Genomic DNA, 24,626 nt, shown 5'->3' with positions numbered 1-24,626 from the left:
ACTAAATGTGAAGGGTATGGTTGGAAAGACTGGACTGGTATTAGCTGGGGCAGAATTTGTGTCACAGCTTGTCTACATTCTGACTTGTGATGGTAGAGGAGATATTTTTGTTACATATGCTCTTAGATTTTTCTCATACCTTCTCCTTTCATGGTCTTGCTAACAAAGGTTAGTGTTAGGTTGATAGTTTTTAAGGATTATTTGGCCTTTCATTCCCATTTGAAGTAGTGGGGTAATGATGGTGCATTTTAGAGGCCCAAGAACAACTCTCTTTGTGAGGAAGGCATAGGGATATCTCTAGTGAGCCATGGGAAGAATTGCTAAATGAGTGTGGCAGGGCATTGTCCCATAGACAATTAAACACTAATTTCTTATAAAGCAGTTCATGTCCTCCTTGGTCCCCAGCAGAATGAAAGTCATGAAAGTAGATTAAGTTAGAGGTTGGTGTTAGTGAGATGGAGCAGGCTTCTTGGCGATAAAGGCAAAGATGCTGGGTATTGAGGGCTAGACAAAGTCCATCCGGCCATCACAATGTTGGTGAGTGTAGTATTCAAGTAGAAAACACAAGAGCTCCCTAATGTCCTTAGAAACCTTGGAGTAATCAGTACAATACAAATAGCAAAGGTTCTTTTGGGGTCATTTCCATAACATCCTAACTATTAGGGAAAACCTAATTTGGAACCCAATGATATTTTATCAGTAAATAATTGGAGATACAATACATACTAAATGCAATTGGGAACAAATAGGGTAGTACGATGGTGGGTGAGCGATAGTGCACTCCTCAAGTGATAATCATGTGCAAGAAAATGAACGAAATGGTTACATGGAAAAAGCATTTCATTGGATGTTGTAATTTAAAGATGATTGGCAGGTGGGTAGATGCTGGCCACTTCCCTACAAAATCCCTGTCTATAGGGATATTGTGTATGCAGGACAAAACAGAAAAATGTATTGACGTTTCAAAACCAAATGCGCTAGTTCAAGGTGTCATCATGAGGACAGTCAGATTAGAACAGAAGCAACCTGCTAAAAGCAGAATTAGAGGAGCTATGTGAAATGAAACCAGGTGCAGGTGAAAAGTTGAGTTAAAAAAGTCAGAAACGTAAGAGCTGATAACTTATGTTTCCTCTGGAAGCAGGTGATGTAAGAAGATTCAGTCCGTGAAAAGAAGTAACACTAGCTAACTGGCCATGAACGAATCTATGGAGGAAGAGAAGATAGGAAAGTGACTTGGGATACAGTCTATGTATTCCCTAATATTCCTAATATTTAAAATGTTAGCTAAATGACTCCGAAAGAACCACTATCTTTTGTATTATGTGGTAATATTCAAGGCATCTGGGCTACAAAGGGTCATGAAAGATGCTAAAGATTTCCCTTGTTTGGTTGGAAGCTTTTTAGATGTATTTTGCATTCAGCTTATTTAGCTGTCTTTATGACTTTGTTGTTTCTACATTTGTGTCTCCTGAGAAGAAGTGTTAGAATTGGGGGGCTCTAGTTGGTACAGGTAGGTACTTGTGACAAATAGGGACCCTCTCCTCTAGTCAGTATAAGGGGATTACACTCCTAAAATAACCACTGCTCACCCCCTTGGTAGCTTGGCATGAGCAGCAATGCTTTATCTCAGAGGCGTTGTGAGTTAAGCATTTGTGACCACACACAGTAACCCAGTGACAACACTACAAATACACCACACAAGGGGGCATATTACCAAGGGCCATTATCGCCGCCTTAGCGGGACTTTTTCCCGCTAAAGCGGCGATAATTTTATCACCCTATTACCTAGCTGTCGCTAACACCAGTTAGTGACAGCTTGTAGGAGATAGCGATCATCTTAGTGCCCACTTTGCATGTCAGCGATATTTATCGCTAATGACATGCAAAGTGGGCATGCCAAGATGTTAGCGACTGGAAACAGTTGCTAATATCGCTATCTCCAATTATCAACAAAGACTTACTTTTGAAAATATTCGCGCTAAGCGCGAATATCTCCAAAAGCTAACGCCTGCCCATAGCAGTTCTTGGCCATGTTATCCAATGGAAGGTGGATAACATGGATAAGAGCATGGTCACGATAATGCATGAATATGGCTGATTTTTCAGCGATATTCATGCATTTCGCAGGATTTTTACCGCTTTTGAGATAAACCTTGATAATATCAAGGTATCTCAGCAGTAAAAATCGTCGGAGCGCGGCGATATAATTTTAGCCGCTAACCATGCATAGCGATAATTATCGCTATTGCTTGGTAATATGCCCCAAGGTTGTATATCAAAAATAAGTATATTTTATATAGAGTTACCACAAGACCAATAAATAATCCACAGTACTATTAGATTTCAAGAGTTCTGGTTGAAAAGGCTGAAATCAATGTTCTATGCGAGTCGGTAGCTTGGTCTGGCTGTTGAAATAACACAGAGTCTAACAAATCCAGCGGACAGCGTCGGTGAAGGCCCACTCAAATGTCGACAGACTCAGTCACAGTACCTTTTACTTGAGGTGGCCGGCACGGATGTGCGAGCCGGTGCCGGTGTTCATCACGGTGCAGAAAGGAAGCGTTGAAGGACGCGTTATCCCTCGATACGGTGCAGGCAGCGGCCTGTTGACAGAGTCGGTGGATCCAAGGCGTGCGTTGCAGGGCGAGACGGTGCTTCGATGCGGTGCTTGCAGCTTGTGGTGCGGCGACAGAGCCGGAGTTCGGGAGCTGGCATCGATCAGTCCGGACAGTGGTGTGAGTCGGGTGGTGTGTTGCAAAGCATGCGAGGCGGTGCCCAACTCCGGTGCGTTCACAGGACTCGGAGTCAGCAGCAGTGACCGCGTCGGTCAGACCAGTATGAGTCGGTGTAGCGAGGCATTGCACGTCGCGGAGTCCCCCAGTCACGGTGCAGGCAACGGTTCGGTGACGGCATCAGGATGGAGTCGGTGAGCTCAGAGTTTGCGTTGTTCGAGGTGGACGTTGCTTGATGCAGTGCCTACAGGACACCGGGCCGGTCGTGAGAGTCGGTCTTAGCTCCCTGCCTCTGTAGCCACTGAAACAGTATTTTCAGCAGCAATTCACAAAGGCTGGTGAAGTTCACTGGTCCTGGGACTTCGGTCAGGGGGCAAGCTCTCTTCCAAGCCCTTGAAGATCTTAGAACAAGTTGAAAGTAAAGTACACAAAGTTCTTTCTCCTCTCTTTGGCAGTCAGGCAACCACTGCAGGCCAATCCCCCAAGCAGCACTTCAGCGTGGGAATAGTCTCTCCTCAGTTTCTTCAGGTTCCTCTCCTCCGCAGAGGTTTCGTCTTGTAAGTCCAGAAGTGATCTAATTTCATGGGATCAGGGTCCCAATATTTATACCCCAAAATCATTTGTTCTCTGAGGGGAGAGGGGCCTGTGCCCAGCCAAAACCAGTTCTGAAGCACTCTGTTTACCAGACTTCTCTTTTCCTTGAACAGCACGGGGCAAGCACATCAGACGCCCCACGGCAGGTGGAGCCAGCATTGTGGAAGGCAAGTACAGTCCTGGAGCGCTATGTTGACAGTCTTCCTTCTCTTCTTTCAGTGTGCAGGGCAGAGACATCAGACGCACCACAGGGGGTGGAGCCGGCATTGTAGAGGGAAGGCCCAGCCCTATTCAGGTCCCAGGTGCAACTTCTCCCTCCCATCTAGATGCAGATCTCTCTATTCACCACTGGGCTGCCCCAGCCTGTCTCCTGGAATCCCCCAGCCTTGTCACTCACAAACCCAGACAAAGGAATACACAACCTAGCAGAGGCAGGCTTAAAAAGTTAGGCAAGCAAATACCTACTTTCTAAAAGTGGTATTTACAAACACAGAATATTAAAATAAACTTCACTAAAAGATGTATTTTAATATTCTAAGCCCAGGCATACTAAACTCGAATTTCTACGATGTTCTCCGAGTCTGTTAGGATTACAAACATGTAATAATCTAGCAGCCCATTGTGGCCTAAGGAGAACAGGTAACCTTGCAGTAGTGAAAAACGAAAATGGCTGTAATTAATTATTAGTTCATGCCACACACATCAGGGCTTGTCCTACCTTATACTAACAATGCAGCCTGCCCTTGGGCCTACTATAGGGGTGACTAATATGAAGACAAGGGAAGGTTTAGGGACTGGCAAGTGGGTGCACTTGCCCAGTCAGCATGACAGTACCAGACTGCACACAGGCTCTGCATTGGCAGACCTTAGGCACATTTTACAAGGATGCTTCTGTGGGTGGCACAACCAGTACTGCAAGCCCACTAGCAGCATTTGGATTTACACGCCCTGGGTACACTCAGTGCACTGTACTAGGGTCTGACAAGTAAACCAAATAGTCAATCATGGAATGACCAATTAATACATTCATTTACAATAGGGAGAGCATATGCACTTTAGCACTGGTCAGCAGTTGTAATGTGCCCAGAGTCATAAAATAGTCAACAACAGGTCAGAAAAAATATAGGAGGAAGGCATAAAGTTCAGGGATGAACCTGCAAAAAGGGCCAAGTCCAACAAGGAGCATATCTTTTACAGACACCATTTGACCTGACTAGTTGAAACTTTTATTCATATTGCAACAAAATGGAGAAGAATTCCAGTGCACATACTATATAAGAACTAACTTATCACCTCAATACTGAGCTGTAGCTACCTGATGCTGCAGCACCAGGATCCAAGTGAGAATCAGAAGGTTTCCTAAATCCTTTCCGCACCACCCGTCCATCAGTATGTCATTGCATTAGCCTCTACTAATGCAAATCAATGTTGATGCACACTAGGTCATTTGAAACCAAACACTTTCATGTACAGCTTTGCCAGTAAACAACAAGACTGCATCTGCACCCCCTTCTATGCCACATGTATCTCTTCAAGTACAACTACATCTTACCCAGACGTCATAGTTTTTTTGGGGCACATGCAAAAACATGAGGTGGGTTCACCTTGCCCCCTTCACCAGCTTCTAACCTTCAACACTCCTGTTACTGTCTCCAAGCCTCCTCCCAATGCACGCCACCAAGACACAAACTTTCAGGGCCTCATTCACAAAGGGCATCCACACTCGTTGCGGCTGCCCTGCAGTCGTGGGGGAGTCTCCCCACTTTGGGTGTAATTTCCGCAATGAGAATTTTCATTATAGAGATTAAGTCCTAAGTGCAGAGACTCCTCCACAACTGCGGGGTCTCCGCCACGAATGTGGATGGCATTTGTAAATCAGGCCTTCAGTGTTAAGTGCTATATGAAAACTGTAGTAGACTACTCAACTTGTATGACAGTATGTGGCAGAGTACCAAACTTTTGCTCTGTCTTTGCATCACAAAAGTGATGCAAACCAGCACAGAATGTTTTTTAATATTTACTTTCCAGCACAAAACTTCTTTTGCACTGAAAATTGCCTAAAAGTAATGCAAAGAAGAGCAAAGCACTGCATTGTGATACTTAACGTCAAGGGGGTGCTCCATGGGCATTCCCATGCAACCACCCATGCTAAACCCTATCTATTGAAAAATCTGTGTGTCAAAAATTAATGTCATTAGAAAGCAGGCGTTCAAAGGAGAAACGTTTTAATTTCTCTTTTATTTTCCGACTTTGCACGTGTGCTGCACTGTACAGCACACATACAAAGTAGGAAAAGTTTGTAAAGTTGTGTAGGCATGGTATTTTGTACTCAAAGGCAACCGTTCCAATACAAAACGAATGCTAGACTCTCACACACGCCCTTGCACTATGGCGCAAAGGTGTGCATGCCGTGTACGACATCAAAAGGTTGCACTGGCACTAGGGAGATTGGAGGAGAGAGCCATATGGTGATATGGTGCTCTCCTGCTCCCTCCCTGTCATGCAACGCATTGCAGCATTTTTGGCAGTTGCTCTACGTGGGACCCCGAAGTTGGTCCCAAAATGCTTGTTTCTGGTCCAGGCAGGGCCTGGCAGTTTGGACAGGACTGTTCCCATGGGGAGCAGGGTCGAGACTGATTTGCATGTGGCTGAATCCACACTGGAATGGCACGGAGAACGAAAAAACAATGGATTTAACCCCGACCTGTGACTGGGGGAATGTTTGATTTGTTCACCATTATGTCCATCATCTGTTCTGTTTTGCTCTGCATTGGGCGACACGTTAGAAAATCTACTCCAAAACCTATGCTAGACTCACAGACATACCCTTGCACTATAGCTCAAAAGTGTGTGCATGGCACACGGCAGAAAAATTATTCGCTGATGCTAGGGAGAGGGGAGGAGAGAACCATATCTCTGCAGATATGGCGCTCTTCTTCTCCATCCCTGTCACACAACGCAGCATTGTTGGCTGCTGTGCTGCGTTCCGTGATATGTTGGTAAATCTGGCCCAAAGTATGTATGAAACGGTATTTATAAAGCACAAACCTGGCTACTAAGCTACCTAGTGTTTTGTAAAAAGGTTGCATTAAAGACGTATTTAGCATTAAGATTCAGAGAAAGTGGAGAATTACATACAGGTTATATAAGAGAGAATAGTTTTACAGGTGGAGGTATTTTCACTCTAACCACTAGTATATGTAGTTCCTCTATGTACTTGATATCACCATTTTGTGATTCTGAGCGTTTTACGTTTGCATTTATCTCCTGAGTGACTTTACAACATACTCCTTTCCTTTTTCTGCTATCCGTATCTCTTCTTTGTGGGACTCTTCAACTCGCTGACTCCCTCCCTTTGTCCTCCCTGACTCTTGCCTTTCGTGGATCCTGTCTTTTTCTGGATCGTTAATTTATCCGGGTATTGTATGTGTTATCTTTCAGTAATTAATGCGATTTTCTTTTGCCGTTTGTTCCCCCTGTTACCTGCCCCTTGTCCCTGTTGCCCTTTGACTAAGCACTCCTTCTCCTCTTGTTGGGGAAAGATCTAATATTCTTACTCTGGAGTCTCAGTGAACCTTCTGAAAGAGTCCACAGAATCAAGGGAACCACGCACAGCTGAGGTATAGTATGGCACCCCTAACCAAAGCACTCCCTCTCCCCTTGCTGGGGAAGGATCCAGTAGGTAGACCTGGGAGTCTTCGAGACCCCTCTGAGAGAGTCCACCGCGTGAAGCACCCCCCCCCCTTTTCATGCTCTCTCTCACCCTCCCCTACCGCTTTCCCCTTGTTCATTCTTTGTCTACTTCCCCTGCTCCTTTCCCCTCCCACTTTATCTTTCCCCTTGCCTGCTATGCCCCCTAGCCCCCTGTCCCTTGTGCCCTTTAACTAAGAACTCCTTCTCCCCTTGTTGGGGAAGGATCCAACTACTTTTACTCTGGAGTCTCAGGGATCCCTCTGATAGAGTCCACAGCGCTAAGGGAGCCACTCACAGTTGAGGCATGTTATGGCGCCCCTTGCCAAAGCACTCCCTCTCCCCTTTTTAGGGAAGGATTCAGTAAGTAGGCCTTGGAGTCTCAGAGACCCCTCTGAGAGAGTCCCCTGTGTAAAGGGAGCCCCTTGCATCTGAGTTGGGGGGATGATACCACTTCCCCTGGGATCACAGCTTACTGGACTTTGGACGCAGCTTTTACTCGTCTACCGGTTTGTGCCCCCGTCACTCTCCCCCTCTTCTTTCATGCTGTGTCCCTCCCCCTCCTCTTTCCCTCCTTCATTAGCTGTCTACTTTCCCTGCTCCTACCTCCTCCCCTCTGAATCGCTCCGCTTGCATACTTTTTCCCTCACGCATATGCCCATATTGTTTGTCTTGACCGAGCATGTAACTATGTAGCTATGCTATAATAACTGTATAACCTTTGTAACGATGTAACCTGCAACTACGATCTGAAACTCATGTAAAGTGCTCTGATACCCCCGGGTCTAGCCAGCGCTATATAAAACCTTTCAAATAAATAAATAAAATAAATAAAAAAGAGAAAGTGGAGAATTACATACAGGTTAGATAAGAGAGAATGGTTTTACAGGTGAAGGTCTTTTCAGAGCGAGAGAGCTGAGGACTTTGTAGATGGTGGTAATGTAGTTACCTACCTGACCCACTAGGGTAAACTTTCTGTGGGATGACAGAAGGGTTTTCTGTGTCATCAGTTGATCTGGCAGGTGTGTGAGATGATATATTGTCACTTGAATTTTTATAGAGAGCTTGCTCTCAATGAGATATTGGACATACCATAGTACAGAGATCTTGATTTCTGTTGAACTCAACGTGAATTTTGGGAGGGTTTAACATTGTCTGGGGGCTGTGGTTGAGGTCACTGAAAGCACAGGGCCACCCCACTCATGGTGTGATGAGGGCAGTTCTTGAAGGAGTGGAATGGGTGCTTTGAGCCTGTGTATAAAACCCCCAAACCTTTGTTTGAGAACAACTTAGATGGAATACTTAAAAAAAAATATATAAAAAAATAATAAAGACCTTCATATTTTAGTTGGGAGAGTGTGAAAAAGGGTAGCTGTTTGAAAAATTAGAGAAATGTGGTCTTCTTTTAAAATTCTCGTCATTACATTACTATTTGCTTAGCTCTTGTTAACTCATCTCTCTCGTAATTTGGACGCACATTTCTCCAGCATTCAAGCCTTGTTCCTTGCTCTAATGTTTCATTTGGCAGTGAGAGCATCTTTAAAGGCTCGGTACATGAGTAGAAATCGAACTTCCACTTTTTAGAAAACCCTTATAGTTTGGACAGACCTGAAAATTACCTGAGCTGTGGAAAAAAAAATCTAAAAATGGAGCAGAATACGTCAGCTGAATTTCCTACCCAATACTATCCCAATGGTGGAGGGAGTTAGATGATTGTAGTACATATTTGCAGTTTACTCTAGAAATTGGAAGATTTTAATTTCCCTCCAAACTCTGAATGAGGCCAATTGTTTATATTTTTTGTGAGGGCTGCTATCCTCCCTAGCACCGTTTTTGTAATGTTAATTTTCTCTCCAATTGTGCTTTTACTACCCCTACTTCGACTTTTGGTCTCTGGTCACCACCAGACTCTCAGTTACCCTGATCGGAATAATTTGGTATTCCAACTCCAGTTGCAGCAAACTTGAACGCTAGTGCTGGTTTGTGCAACGATAATTCTTCATGATGGCTACGCCTTCAGTGAAGTTGTTGTTACATAACAATGGGCATTTTTAGTTTTCAATCAAAAACAGTTTCTACAAAAAAAATATATAAAAGTTTATTTTCATTTTTTTTAAAGTAAAAGTGTTTACCAAATCACATGATGAGGTAGAGAACTAGCCGATTTTCGAGTGGTGCACTTTGAGTACAACAGCTGCATATTTGTCCATTCTAGATGTCTGGGCGGAATCCTCACTTCATTCATACTCAACTTCCATTTGTACAAGCTGCATAATGGCTGGGAGTATTTGGATATCAAATAGATCAAATCTGGAAGCTCCTGCTTCCACACCTGCTAGCCCCTCAGAGAAGGGAAAAAATCCTCCGTAGTACCACTTCACAAAGAGCTAAGACGTAACAAGATGTTAAATTGTGTTTGACATTCTTAGCCCATTGTACATTTAAGGTGTGCATTTTTATGTGTGGAGCATAAAAATGGCAGGTATATCTCTCTAATTGTGCAAGCACTCTACTCATAATCCTTTATGAATCCCACAATTCAGTCTGAATTTATTGGCACTTAATAATAAATGTTTATTGCTACCCACTTTATCCATCAACGTTAGACTGATACAAGATTGAGTTAAAATCTCCAGGAGTTCAATGTATGCCTTGCTAACCTGATGGCTCTTTGAAGAGGGTATTTGTTATATTCCTGTTGCTCCAGTCGTTCACGGGCGTGCATGAGGATCTGGAACCATGATGTTAGAATTAGTTTGGTTCCAGGTTCTCTGCATTCTGGTGAAGGAGGTTGCTGAGGCAGGATGACTGGAACTTGCTCTGCTTCACAATAAACCCATTTTAACCCTGCTTATCTCGTTATCTGGAATCTGTAGCCACAATATTTTGACGACGATCCTGTTCTTCCACCTCGTTCCATAGTCTTCACTCCTGTTCTTCTACCTCGTTCCAGAGTCTTTACTCGTTGTTGACAGTCATTGGGAGCTTCGTTTCTTCTTCAGCTTTCACCCGCTGGTGGCAACCATTCAAAAGGTACTGTCGTTCTGTAATATAATTGTTTTTGTTTGGCTATTGGGGCAATTGTTATCCTTCACGCGCTGTCCATTAGTTGCGAGACGCACTGTGATGTGCGCGCGCAGGCAGTAAGTCGCGTTGTTCAAGCTCATACCGTTATTGCGTCATCATGTTTTGACGTTTGACGGCCATTTTGCAACTTTGCCAACCATTCATTGCCGACCACGCAGCGCATTTACACGGAACCAACGTTTTTCCTGCATTATTCATGTTTTGACGTCCGGCGAATTCTACTATTGCACCGCCACCTCCGTTTTTAACTGATGGTGATACCCCTGCCATTGAGTGGGAAGAGTGGCTAAGTATTTTTGAAAATTATTTAGACGCTATAGATGGGCTTAGATTTCCTGTGTCAAGGAAGAAAGCAATTTTGTTGAATTCCCTTGGTAAAGGAGGCCAACATGCTTTTAAATATTTACCAGAACTGGTTGGTGCGGATGGTCAACCTTTGGATAATCCGCATAATGAAGCTAAAATGAGGCTTGAAAAATATTTGGGGAAACAAGTAAACATTGTGATGCAAAGACACAAATTTTATACTGTTACACAAAAAAAAAAGAAACTGTTGACCAAATGGTAACTGGCTTAAGGGAACTTTCATTGAAATGTGACTTTGGTGCTATGACAGATCCACTTATTAGAGATCAGTTGATTGTTCAGTGCAAAAACAAAAGGATGCAACAAAAGCTTTGGGCAGCCAAGAATCCAACTTTAATGGAAGCCATTGCTATTGCCAAGGTGGTGGAAGAATCGGATAAGTGTATGGAAGAAATGCGTACTCTGGAGTTGAAAAAAGAGGATTCAATGAATTTTGTCAACAAAGTGGATAAAGACTTTGTTTCAGCTGATGTTAAGCCAAAATTTTCCACTTTCAAGCCGAAACCTAAAAGTTTTGTTCCTGAAGGAAAAAATAAATTTGTTGGTTGCTTTTGCTGTGGGAGCATGTCACATGCAGCAGATTTTGTAGGCTGTTTTGCTCGAGATAAGACCTGCATGTGGGAAAAGGGGACACATCCGTAAAGCTTGTAAAAATCCTTCTGTTAATAGAGTTGCATATGTTGAAGTTGATATAGTTCTTCATGATATGGCTTTATGCATAGAGGAATGTTCTTGTATAGAAAATTGTTCTTGTGTTGGTCTTCAAAGACCAAAAGCTGTCTTTGTTTTGAATGGGGTTGCTGTAACACTCTTAGTTGATCCTGGATTTATGTTCACCATTATCCCTTTTCGGTTATTCAAAGAATGTTGGCCCCATTTGCTATTATCCAAAAGTGATATCACCCCAAAGGGTTATGGAGGTGACGTTATCAATATAAAGGGTGTTATGGATGCCTCTTTTGAATTCAAAGGCAGATTTGCTTCTGGGAAAGTGTATGTTTCTGATGATGGTTCTGCTATTCTGGGTTTGACGCAGCAACATGACTTGCACATCATTCTAGATCCTAGATCTGTGGATAAAGTTCTTGTTATTGATGATTTTCCAAATGTTGATGCTATTCTTGCTAAGTACAATGATGTTTTTCGCTCAAGTTTTGGTAAATTGGAGGGTTATGTGCATGAGATTAAACTTAAGAAGAATTGTCCTCCTGTGAAACATACTCTTAGAAGAATTCCCAATGCTATACGGGGTGAAGTTAAAGAAATGCTTAAATATATGCAGAAACAAGATATAATAGAGCCGGTTGAAGCCTCAGAATGGATTTCTCCTGTGGTTGTCACTCAAAAGAAAGATGGCAAACTTTGTTTTTGTGTGGATCTTAGGTCCCTCAACCAAAATATTATTGTAGATAAGTTTCCTCTTCCCAACCTCTCGGAAATGGTACTTTTGATGGACAAGGCAAAGTTTTTTAGTAAGCTTGATCTTAGATCGGCCTATCATTAGGTTGTTTTACATCCTAACTCCAGGGAACTTACTGAATTTGTAACTATTGAGGGAGTGTTTCAATTTCAAAGATTGCCGTTTGGGCAGGCCTCCGCGGCCAGCGTATTCCAACGTATGATGCATTTGTTGTTAAAAGATATAAAGCATGTTCATTTTTTCCAAGATGATGTATTAATTACTGGTATTGATGAGTCTGAACATAATGCTAATTTGGCTAAAGTTTTGCATACCTTTTCCAATGCAGGTCTTACCCTAAGGAAAGATAAGTGTCAATTTTTATTAACTGAAATTGATTATTTGGGGTACACCATTTCTCATTCTGGTGTGAAGCCAAAAGAAGACTTGTTGAAAGCCATTAGGTGTGCTCCTAGTTCCTCAAATAAGGATCAGTTAAAATCATTTTTAGGATTAGTTGAGTATTACTCTAAGTTTATTTCTAATTTTGCTCACAAGACTGAAGCTTTAAGATTGTTACTTAGAAAAGGGGTACAATTTGTTTGGAGTTCTCAGCAATCTGAGGCCTTTGAGAAAATTAAACTTGAGCTTGTCAATGCAGGTATTCTTACTACTTTTGAACCAGGTAAAGACACTTTTGTAACTGTTGATGCCAGTGTCCATGGTATTGGTGCCCTTTTGTCACAAAGGAAAAATGGTTTAGAGAAAACGGTTGCTTTCGCTTCACGAACTCTTAGTGCTTCAGAGCTCAATTATGCAGTAATTGAGCGTGCAGCGTTAGCTGCCGTTTGGGGAGTTTCACATTTGCGCACCTATGTGTGGGGCACGCAATTCTCCTTAAGAACTGATCATAAGCCGCTCATTAAAATTTTGTCACACGGAGGAGCTAATAATGGTTTTCCTCGCTTAATGAGATTTGCTGCCAAATTGCAAGAGTATACATATAGATTGCTACATATTTCAGGGTGGAAAAATGTACAAGCGGATTGCTTATCTCGTTTACCTATTCAGTCAGAAAAATTTGACGATTTTAATGATGAAAATGTGTGTTTAGTTTCTGGCTTTGATGATGTTTGTTCAGGTGGTTTCAATTCGATTTCTAAGGACGAGTGGCATCGAGCAGTTGTTGAGGACCTTGATTTTCGTGACTTAGTTAGTGCTATACGTCTTGGTTGGAAACGGGAGGGTGATGTGAAGCCTTCCCTACGTAATTTTGTTAAATTGCAAGAAGAGCTTAGTTTGGGTAGTTCTGATGATTTGGTGATGAGAGGTGGAAGATTCATACCTCCGAATTCTCTTAGAAAAATACTTTTTCTTCTGGCGCATGAGGGTCATCTTGGCCAGAGTATGACCATTAAACGGCTTAAGGTTAATTTTTGGTGGCCTGGAATAGATTATGATATTAGAAGGTGGGTTGAAAACTGTTCTCTATGCAGAGAGAGCGAGAAGAGGTTGAAGATTGATTCACATGCTCAGGGTTCCATTGCGTGTGATAAGGATTTTCCTTGGGGAAAAGTCTGTTTGGATTTATTGGTCCAATGGAGTATTTGTCTGGAGATTGTCGTTTTGCTATGGTTTTGGTGGATGTGTGTTCTCGTTGGATGTGTGTTGAGTTCATGGAGAATATTACCACCGAAAGTGTCTTTAGGCAACTCAAATCTATTTTTTTGAAGGAGAGTTTACCTTGTATTTTACTAACGGATAATGGTACTCAATTGACTTCATCATCTATGCGTATGTTTTTATCTAATCATGGGATCAAACATATGTGTACTTCCCTGTATAATACACAAGGTAACGGTATTGTGGAGCGTATGAATAGGATGGTGAAGGGTACCATTCAGATGTCTGTGCAAGGTCAACTTGATGTTCGTAGTGCTGTGGAAGAGTTAGTTTGGTCGTATAATACCACTGTTCATAGTGTCACCAATGCCATTCCTTTTGAGCTTATGCGTGGTAGGGTTCCAAAGACCAAGACTGTTCCTCAGTGGTTATTTGAGGGGAGGGTTTCTTTTGATATCAGTACTTTTAGTGGTAAATTTGGGAAGTCTTCCAGTTCTTCCAGTGGTAAGGTGGGAAGAGTTGATGTGGGAGATGTTGTCAAAATTAAGTTGAGCAGAAAGGAGCATGGTGTTAATAAGTTTTCAGAACCTTTTAGGGTCAAAGAAGTTCACAAGTGGCATGTTGTTTTGGAGAATGGGCAAAATTGGAACTTCAGAAGGATTGCTTTGTATTCTAAAGGACATGGTGTACTGATTCTGTTTGTGTTGCTCCTAAGAAAGATATTCTTAGTAAAACAATCCTGGAGAGTAAGCGAATGAGTTCTGCACGGCAATGTCTTGTACCAAGGAAATATGATGATTTTAAAATGTATTAATTATTTCTTAAAAATATAGATATTTAGGAGACCTTTAAACTGGTAAAGAATAAATGTTGATTTTAGAATGTACTATTGTTTTTTGATTGTATTTTATGCTTATTCTAGGTGTTTTTGTGACAACATGCATTCCTTGTTATTTTTCTTTTCTTTGCTTTATTCTTTTGTTTTTATAAGAAAAGAAGATATGTTATATTCCTGTTGCCCCAGTCGTTCACGGGCGTGCATGAGAATCTGGAAACATGATTTTAGAATTAGTTTGGTTCCAGGTTCTCTGCATTCTGGTGAAGGCGGTTGCTGAGGCAGGATGACTGGAACTTGCTCTGCTTCACAATAAACCCATTTTAACCCTGCTTACCTCGGTATCTGGAATCTGTATCCACAATAGTATTTATTTATTTCACTGAGCTATTACGGAAAGTTTGTAACTTGCAACCTACTGATAACACAATTTGTGGACCTCTGCACTGATTATACATGGCATCATCATATTCTCATTAATATGATGAATACAAAGTGCAGTGTTTTATTAAAAAAAAACTGTTATTAACCCACGAGCTACCTTTCCAGAGGCTTTACACAGACCTCTTCAGCAAATACATTAACCACCAGAGTTATCTGAAAAGTGTTATATCCTGGATGTTCGAAGGTCTCTGCACCAAGTGTCAATACCTTAAAAGCTAGTTTAAACTGCAGTCGGTTTATGACAAACTAAGTGATCCATTGCAGCATACTATAGACTTTTTTTCTTATTGCCAACATGTTTTGAGGTCAGTGGTGTAGCTAGAGCTTCTGGCGCCCGGGGCTATCCCCCAGATTGCCGCCCATGGCAGTTAGGTGTGTTTGGGGGGGTTTGCGGGGGGAAAAGGATAACGACACAATAAAAATATACATTGAAAAATGGAACGACGCATCGGTCAGTGCACATACACCCACACTCTTCTGTGGCAGGAATCGTACCCTAGACAAGTGCCTACTGTAGAGTAGCCTGGAGGGCGAGGTACAAATTAAATGTCACTTACTTAGATTAGGGCAGGATACAGTCAGTCAACGAACCATCCTGGTCCACTTGTGGCGTCGTCCTGAAGTTGAAGAAGGCAGCTACTAACTCAAGGACAGTCACATGATTGAAGGCTGGGGCTGCAAATCAACTTGTGGCAACAGACAGTGCAGTAAGTGCACACAGAGTGACACAGGCCAGCCAGCCCAGGCCAGGCAGCCTAGTGCACGTGTGCATGAGAAGATTAACCATCCAGTGCCAGATAGTAGCAGAGGCACAACTAGAGCCAAATTTCAGGGGGGGCCTAAGACATTTTTTTAATTCTTCAAGCAATAGGCAGAGTGGAGATGCAGGGGCTCTAAGAAGGGGTAAACAACCAACAAAACCTCATTAACAAGCAATGGTCCTTTAAAGACCTGTGAGGTACTCGGGTGCAGCTGTCTGTGCCCGGAAAACTGTCACAGCCTGGGCTGCCACACATGACGGGTTCTGAAGCCCTTCGAGCCCAATGGAACTTGTGCGCCTGGGACAGTCAGCAGTAGACAGGCACTCAGACTGCCTGTCAGTAGTGCACAACAGACAACACTGCGCACTAGTCACTCTCAAGTGTGGAGGAGTCTCCTAGTCTCCACTCTCTGACCCTGATGATGACCCTCACATCACCATGTGTGAGTGAGACTGCGGGGGCACTGAGAGGGAGCGGGCTGCGGGCTGGCTCAGGCCGTGGGAAACACACTCACCAACCAAGCTCTAGTCATTGGGCAGGCAGCAACCTGAAGCGCTGACTGCAGAGCATGCGGTGCAACTCAAGAAGCCTTATGCACAGGAGCCAGCCAGGCTGCAGGCAAGGGCCAGGCCCGGCGTCAAGGACGAGGTGCGCAGCCTTGTCATGTGCAGGTATGACGAAGGCTCTTTCAGACTAAAGAGAAGTTATTTCTTGAACCTGTGTGTGTGTGCGCTTCAATACATTATTTTGCATCACCGGATTGGCATCTGCTTAAAGTGACAGAATTTAAATATGAAGCCCCCCGCCGCGCCACCCACCCAATGTCCTGGCAGCACTGTCATGAATGACCCAAGAGGGCTCAGACAGTTTGTAAAGTAAACTTTATAGATGCCCCATATGATGTATGTGCGCCGCCATAATTGTCTGGTAAACCACAGTAAGAAGGGATGTAGATTAGCACACACCCAGAACTGAAGCCCTTCAAAGTGGTCTCAGATTGGATACTCACAAATGAGCGAGAGCGTAGTAAAGTGATTTGTGTAGGATCAGTTTGGTCCAGTGGTAAAGTTGTGATTTGAATTACACATTGTGCATATAAGCCACTTGATGAATATCTACACCTCGCTCCCTTTTCCACCAAAGGACAAGGATTTTATTTCAAATATTTTAGGACCTAAATTAGTTGTAATAAATATAAGAGCCTATGATGAACTCTCAAGTCGAGTCATGTCACCGTGTGAGTGAGAGTGATTTTAGTGTGAGACTGGGCAGGCAGGGGCACTTGGGCTGCGCTGGGAGTGGCACTCACAGACAACACCATGCTCTTCTACTTTAGGCCATCGTTGGGCAGGCAGGCAGCCACAGTAAGCGGCGCTGAGCGTGCAAGCAACTCAGCAAGCCTTATCTTGCCCAGCAGCACAGGGCCCAGGGACAGGCAGGGGCCAGGCCTGGTGTCGAGGTGTGCACCGTGCACAGAACAACTATGCTGAGCTGCTTGACTTGACTAGTTTGAGACGGTCGGTGCTGCAGTACTGTACAGTGTGCTGACTAGAGGACGGCTCCAGACCAACCCGAGACAGTGATTGCTACCAGCAGGCTTAGCAGCCAACGTACTGCAACTGACCCTAGCTCTGCATGCAGCGCGGGCGGCAGGACATACTGCGGCCTATTAATGATTGGCGGTCAAATTGTTACAGTAGCAGCTAGAGCTGCCTGCGAGTAGTTTCGCCCAACCCCCAAGCCTACTGGAAGCAGCGTGCCTCGACTCTCCAGGAGACTCCTGGCCGGGCTGGAAATGTGCGTGCAGCAACATTCGCAAGCATTTGCGCTTGCACTTAAAACACGTGTGTGGCACAGGTGCCGCACCGCCCCAAAATAGTGCCGCCTGGGGCGGACCGCCCCCCCTTAGCTACGCCACTGTTTGAGTTGTAGATGCATATACGCTTAGATCACAGCCTTTGACTTTGCTCCTTATGACTCCGCCTCTCTTGACTCAACTGGCCATGATTCTAAACATTTTCCTTTTCCAGTATGTATTATACATGATATAATGGTGTACTAACAAAAATAATGAACAGAAAGTGCAGGGTTTTATTAATATATCCTTTTAATTGTCTTGTTGTGTACAGTGCTGGAATTAGTCAAAATTTACTCTAGGAACCCATAAAGTGTGCAGAAGAAAGGGGGTGGAGTCACAAGGGATGGAGCTTGAAGAGTGTGTCTGACGGTCAATGTATATTTTTTTGCAAGTCTTAAATCTGTAACAAAGAAATTGGCAATTTGGACAAATGTGACACAAATCTCTTCAACCTTATTTAATTGATTTCAAAGAGGCTGCATTTTGAAATATTTTACAGAGTTAAGACACCTGTTGCAGTGATCTTTGTGTTCCCAGCCCTTCTGAGGAGATTATAATAGCAGTAATATAGTTCTGGTGGTTAATGCAGTTCTTGTAGAGTTCTGCGTTTTGTCCAATCATAGTTTTGACTCATAAAGTATCATAGAGGGTTAATGTGCCTGCTCGAAAGCACATGGGGTAACATGCAGATCAGATCAGAGACTTGTAGTTTATGTAGATAGGTAAGTGGGTTACTGCCTTTGGCACTGATTAATATTGTAACTTCCTTGTTCACAAGTTGCAATCCTTCTAATATAGCACAGTGATCTGTTTACTGCAATTGATGGGCTGTGTGCAAATATATGTCATGGGTTTAGATCCTTATTGTTTTTTTTCTCAATCTGTTGCTATTTTAGGATTGCAATTAAGGGTTCCTGTGGAAGTTAAAAAAGCCTTGTTAGTACAAACAACTTTAATAACTGCATTACATTTCATATACTGATTTTGTATTTTAATATATTATTTCTACAAGAATGGACGATATGTGATTCTTATACCTTGTAACTCTCATTTTCTTAAGTAATATTTCCTTGTACGTTGATTTGCACACTTGTATGATTTATTGTGTCTCTGTGTGTGATGTAAAGTGGTCTGACACCCTACACTGGGACGAGCAGCGCTATAAAAGAACTAAATAGAAAATTAATTGGTAGGTACCGCTTAAATCATTATTAGAGTGATTACTTATACAAACAGATGAATCCTGCATTCTTACATTGCAAGCACATCTCATAAATGAGGGGGGGGGGTTGTACAAAGTCAAAAAACTACTTCCATGTCATAGTTTTGCTAATTTACTTGTGAAGTGATAAGAAGCTGTGTGTCTTTGTTTCCTTCCATTGGCTTGTAGGTATTGGGCTCCAGATGGCTCCCAACCAGGATGCTACTTGAACAACAGGAGGGCTGATAGCCTATTAAATCAGGCCTTTGTGTTTTGGATTGTCCGTTGGTGAAAAACAAAAACAAAAATCAGTCCTTTGTTTGTGCCAGGTTGAAAGACAAAATGTGAAATCCCTTTAACTGCCTGAAGGTTGGTGCACCTAAATGAATGCAAATAACGTACTGGCGCTGTTGAATTGTGTCCTGGTGTCATCAAATAACACCGGGCCAAAATCAGCATATTTTCCTGGGTTGACCAGATTCCAGATCAGGAGCGATCTCCCTACTTTCCAACACTGGTTTGTCTAAATACTTATTTAGCGTGTTGTAACTCAGACACTTGTGCATCACCCATCTACTACTGCTGTATGTTTTTTCTGAAAATATATTTGTCAAGGCTCTGTAAAGCAACATTCTTGTTGAGCAAAGTGCAAGCAAGTAGGAAGCCTTTTTGAATAGTTAGAAAAATCATGTGGCTCAATAATTATGTGCTAGAATGGGTCTTTGATATTTGATACAAGGAGTTAAATCAGTTCAACATTTCTTTTCTGATAATATTTTATTTGTATTTGATGTATACGCTTTATTTAATTTGCATATTTATTATGAAAACAATAACAGAACATACAAGTAAGTTTTAACATGTTATCCATGGTTTCTCTGTGTTCAATATTTCTTATAGGTGAATGAAAGCATTTAAACATTTAAACATTACACATTGCCTCTTTAACATTTTTATTAAAATTATTTGAATGATATCCCACTTACCTCGCGTGTTACAAAGCAGTCAAATGGAAATGCTAAAATCATAGTAACTCCATAGCAAAACCTCCCAAATGTAGCAAGGTCGTCATCTCTGCAATAATTCTCAAATATGTTGCCTACAACCAAATTATAAAACGTTCATTGGCTTCAGGAACTAAATAATGTACGTGAGTAGTAGATAGATTCTGCTTCTTATTACATCAACAATACTTCTCAACATTGGAATACTTCCAATTCACCGGATGTAACGAGGCATAGTCTATATATATATATATAAAATAATAATTTTGCACAAGCATATAGTACTGCTACTTCATTAAACATGAAGACACTGATAAGTATTCTTTGTGCAGTAATATTTTTATAATCTGATTATTAGCAGCTCTGTGTAGATAAAGGTTAACGTATCCGGTCTGCACAGAGAAAGGGGGAAAAGGTCAGCCCCCCAGACATTGCTTGTTGCAATGTTTATCCACATATTGACCCCATCATATTCAGCATTCACTGGTATATAGTAACTTCTGTTCATGATGCAGGGAGTTTTACCCATGCACCAACATTCAGCCATTTCATATTATAGTGGTCAGAAGAGCTGGACGTTCCAGGGAGGAGTGTCCAGTTGGAAGTCCAGTCTTCTTCTATAGAAGAAAACTCACTGTAGTAATGAAACAATGAAGTCCTTTTTAGGTCTCACTACTAGCAACCGTAGCTGTCTGTTGTGAGATTCTTAACATAAACCGATGAAAAAGAAGTACAAAGAAATATATAGAGAGAATAAGCTCAGCCTTTTCCAGCCTTTGGCTTTTATGTGTTTCTCACAGTTTGCCACTGCTTCAATGGGTTGTCTGTCAAGACATTTTGAAGATGATTATGACAAGCAGTCCTTTTCTTAAACTGTAGATACAACATAATGTTTTTGATGGGCTTCATTTGCTGGTAAGACAACAGTTTAAATGCTCATTTGTGACAACACAGCCTACATTTTGGATGCCTAAGCCAGTCCTAAAATGAAATACCTGAGCCATTCAATAATCACTTTGCGTTTCTATTTATTTTAGTTTGTTGTCATGGTAACATGTTGGATTTACAGCTGTTTTGTTCACAAAGTAAAGATATGCAGACATGCAATCTTCCTTAAGGAGCAACAACTGTGCTAGCCATTTTTGAAATTGTCTTTTCAATGTTTTGCTGTGTGTGTCTTTTACGTTCACCACATACAGAAATCCAAGCATATTTTTTTGTCTCGATATCATAACACTCTTCTTTGAGGACAGGGCTCTACTCGAATAGAGCAATCTGTGCAGCAAAGGGTCCCACTGTAAATCAAATTATCATTGTCATTTAATATCATTATTATTAATATTGTTATTAAGGAAGCACACATATGTGCACATAAAGCATTCATCTATAAGCAAAAATATGTGCTTTATTAAAAATTTGTATTTTTTTATTAACAATGATATGATTGTAAGCCAGAAGTCTACAAAAAGATTAAATAGTGAAAATATATATATGGCATTATGTCCTTCCATATGCCATCTACCATACCACACCTAACTTACCTTCTCTAACCAACATTACCTATCAAGTGTGTGTACCAAACCTAACCTACCTTAGCTAGATGTCAAATACCATATCTACCTACCATACTCACCTATCATACTGAGCATACCTGCCATATCCATATTCCATCCCTAGCCTATTTTACCTACCTTTCATCCCTACCAAATCTACCATGCTTGCCAAACACAACCTACTTTACTAAACCTACAATAACTAGCTTACAATACCTTCTGTACCTACCATAACTGCCTCCCATACTTAACATATCATACCTACCATACCTACCCTAACATAACATAACATACCTATCAAACTTACAGACCATGGTGACCATACATACTTATCTATCATATGTACCTACCATACCTAGTATCCCACATCTACCTGCCATGCATACCTAAAAAATGCAACCTACCTAGATTACCTACACTTCCATATCTACTTTACATAACCTACCATACCTATCATACCCAGATCTGAGAAACGTTAAAGCATGGGTAAAGTGGGCACCATCCAAGAGGCCCCCTGGAAGGATGAACTTTCTTTCTCTGCATCTTGCCTCTGTGTATTTCTTTATCTTGACCGGACTCCTGCTCTCTGCCTACAGCTACCCTTTTCTATGCCCAATGTTATCTTAAGGATTTATGATGCCTTTGAAAGACATATTTCAACTGTTTTGTGTGACCATATTTCTGAAGGTTCATTTGGCATCAAGCTGGCTTAAGTTAAAAAATTGGACAATAAAATGTAGAGATTTATTTGAGCAGGTGGCCCTGAATTATGTCTTGGCCAGGGCCCCAAAAATCCTTAAGATGACACTGCTTAGCCTAAATTTACTTCTGCAGTATGTGTATCCAACGCCTGTCCTAAGGTGGAGGGTTTGTGAAAGAGGCGTAAGATATGGTTGCGGAATTTATAGCGAGAGGGCTTAACTAGTTTCTGAGACTGCCAAAGCTTTGAAGGACTTTTTCTACCCAACATGATTTGAGGTTATATTTGTCACCTTGGAATTGATATTTATTGAAGGCATATCTTGTATGTGTGAATATCAGAGCGGAAAACTTATGACCTTGTTCCTATTCCCTTTCTAAAAATCAGAGAGCCTGAAAGGGTTCTGCTTATTTTTTGATCAGCTAGGATGTAGCTGTCCAACAATAAATTAACAGAGACAAGAAGGAGGCAATGCATGCTCCATTTTGCGTATCTATTAGTTTTGATATGACACAATGTATATTTTCACATAGAAATTTTCACATGCTTATCACATATAAGTGAACATGAAACACATGCTCATCACTATTTTTCTCCAGGACATGCGACCTCTCATCTCGCCGTAAAGCTACACCATCTATTGATCTTTCCTCCATTCCCCTTTGGCACACCCTATCTCCCTTATAGTATGTATCCCTTTTTGCTTCCTTTGTGGTTTTGTGTAAAGCACTCAACGTTCTTCTGTAAAATGTAAATAAAAGTGAATTAAACAAAGATAAGGCAGTAATAGTTAAACCTTACTTTTTATTTGCCATTTCCAACGCATTCCAAATAACTATGGGCCCAGATTGATGATTATCAGTGGCCTGGTACAATGCAGAGCCTTCTTAGATGAGTTTCTCAATGACAATTTTTGTTTTTTTGATGAAAACTGCTTTAACTCATGGCAAAGGTTTTTGTGTGGGAAGACTGGTGAAGCAGCTACAAAAGGGTTTGAGGTCTTTTGAAAGATACCAGTTGTTTTTCTAGCAATGTTTGATACGGATTCTGTCCTTCTAGATTAATAACCAGACATAGACAACATTTTGAATGCCTGGGTGTAACGTACGTTTTTACCGACACGACTAGATAATATGCTACTTAGCTCCAGATCTCAACAGGCAGCTTATCCACTCTTTATCCCATTTTGGTTTTGGGACCCTTTACCATCTGGCTGGGGAACTTTGCCAGGCTATTTACAAGACTACTGGTCCTTAGTGTGATAGACCTTGTTTTTCATTGATAGATTAGTGCCAGATACAGAACAAAGCTCAACCATTAGAAGTCATTTTTTGTAAAATGTCAGTTGCGTCCATTTGGACTACTAGGTCTAGTACTCAGAAAAATCACTTTCTTTTATCTATTTTGTGTTCCATGAATTCGCACCTCTAATAAAAAAATAATATATTAAATGCTGAGAGCTCCCTAGAAGGGAATGAAGAGAGAGGCTCACGGTCAATATGGGATGGTGTAGTACTATCACCCACTATTGGAGTTGTGTTGTGACTCCTTTGTTTGGATAAGCCATTCAGGTCTACCACTTCTATAGCATCCCAATGTTTGTCTTTTTGTTACTTCATGTTTCATTTAGAAGATTCTATCCTCAGTGGATAGAATGTTCTAATCATGTCAGAGCCCTTCTGCCTCAGGCTATACTGGGTATTAAAGGCCCTCCACCTTGTTATGCACCTCTGCCTGTGACTTGGGCTTCCAACTTTAATTCATAGGCTTTAACAACTGGTATAGCCATTGCCTTCAGGCTATGAGGCAATAGCAAATTAGAACATTACAATAATGGGAGTTTAATTGAAGACAATGATGGGGCTCAGGGCCAGTATGGATTGACACAGACCTTCCTATAAAACATTCCAATGTCTTATTTTCTATTTTCCCTTTTTAATGTTTAACATCCTACACCAGTGAATGGAATATTCTAATAGCATTATGGAACTTCTGTATTGTGCTAAAATGGTTGTTAAAGACACCCACCCTCTATATAGGCCTTCATAGGGTGCTTCGGCTTACTATGATGGAGGTTCATGGCCGTAAACAACCAACATTGCCCTCAGTGAGAGGCTAAAATGCTTAATTTGTATTTTTCATTGAGATCATGGAAAGCCGAATGCAGGATCATCTAACCTTAACACTGGTGGAACCCTCCTGTGTAGCAGCATTTTACTTCGGTTCTAAACTCATGAAGAATATATTTGCTGCATTTGTACTGTTTGACAATCCAGGACCCTGCCTATTAACAACCACTAACATATAGTCAGAATCAGTGAAAGAAGAGAAGCACTGAAGGGAAACCAAATGGCGCAAACACAGGCACATGGTTGATAAAACAGGATATCATTCATTATTTAAATTTTTATTATTATTTATAGCCGGAATAAAGAAAATGTGCTGGGTATACAATATTGCAAAAAAACACAGTTGATGGACAGAATGTAGAACGATGTCATACATTCACCCCAGTACAAGGATCTGGGCCTAAATCCATCGTTTTTTTGCACTCCACACCACCCTGGGTTAGTCACTGGCTATATGCAAATCAGCTCTGACCCTGTGCCTCATGGGAACAGTCCAGTCCTAACTACCAAGCCATGTCTTTCTCAGACCGGAATCAAGGATCCGAGGACCGGTTTCTGGCTATCAGCCTTCATCAGCCTGGATAGCTTGACTCCAGTGGTGTGGAGAGCCTGGGACTCACGTCTGAGTATACCCAGCACACTCGGGGTGA

The 24,626-nt window shown here is 41.8% G+C and overlaps 1 protein-coding gene across 1 annotated transcript in view; it reads right to left on the bottom strand.

The window, feature by feature from the left end:
• Window positions 1–24,626, bottom strand: part of SLC38A11 (solute carrier family 38 member 11) — a 501,004-nt gene that overhangs the window by 65,593 nt on the left and 410,785 nt on the right. Inside the window, exon 7 of the mRNA XM_086954209.1 lies at window positions 19,577–19,689. Within this exon, the coding sequence (XP_086810335.1) occupies window positions 19,577–19,689 (113 nt within the window). The remainder of the gene's footprint in view (window positions 1–19,576; window positions 19,690–24,626) is intronic.

The sequence above is a fragment of the Lissotriton vulgaris genome, chromosome 2_1 (assembly GCF_964263255.1).
Source record: "Lissotriton vulgaris chromosome 2_1, aLisVul1.2, whole genome shotgun sequence".
Taxonomy (NCBI): domain Eukaryota; kingdom Metazoa; phylum Chordata; class Amphibia; order Caudata; family Salamandridae; genus Lissotriton; species Lissotriton vulgaris.
The sequence above is the reverse complement of the archived record's forward strand: the minus strand, read 5'-3'. Positions and strand labels throughout refer to the sequence as shown.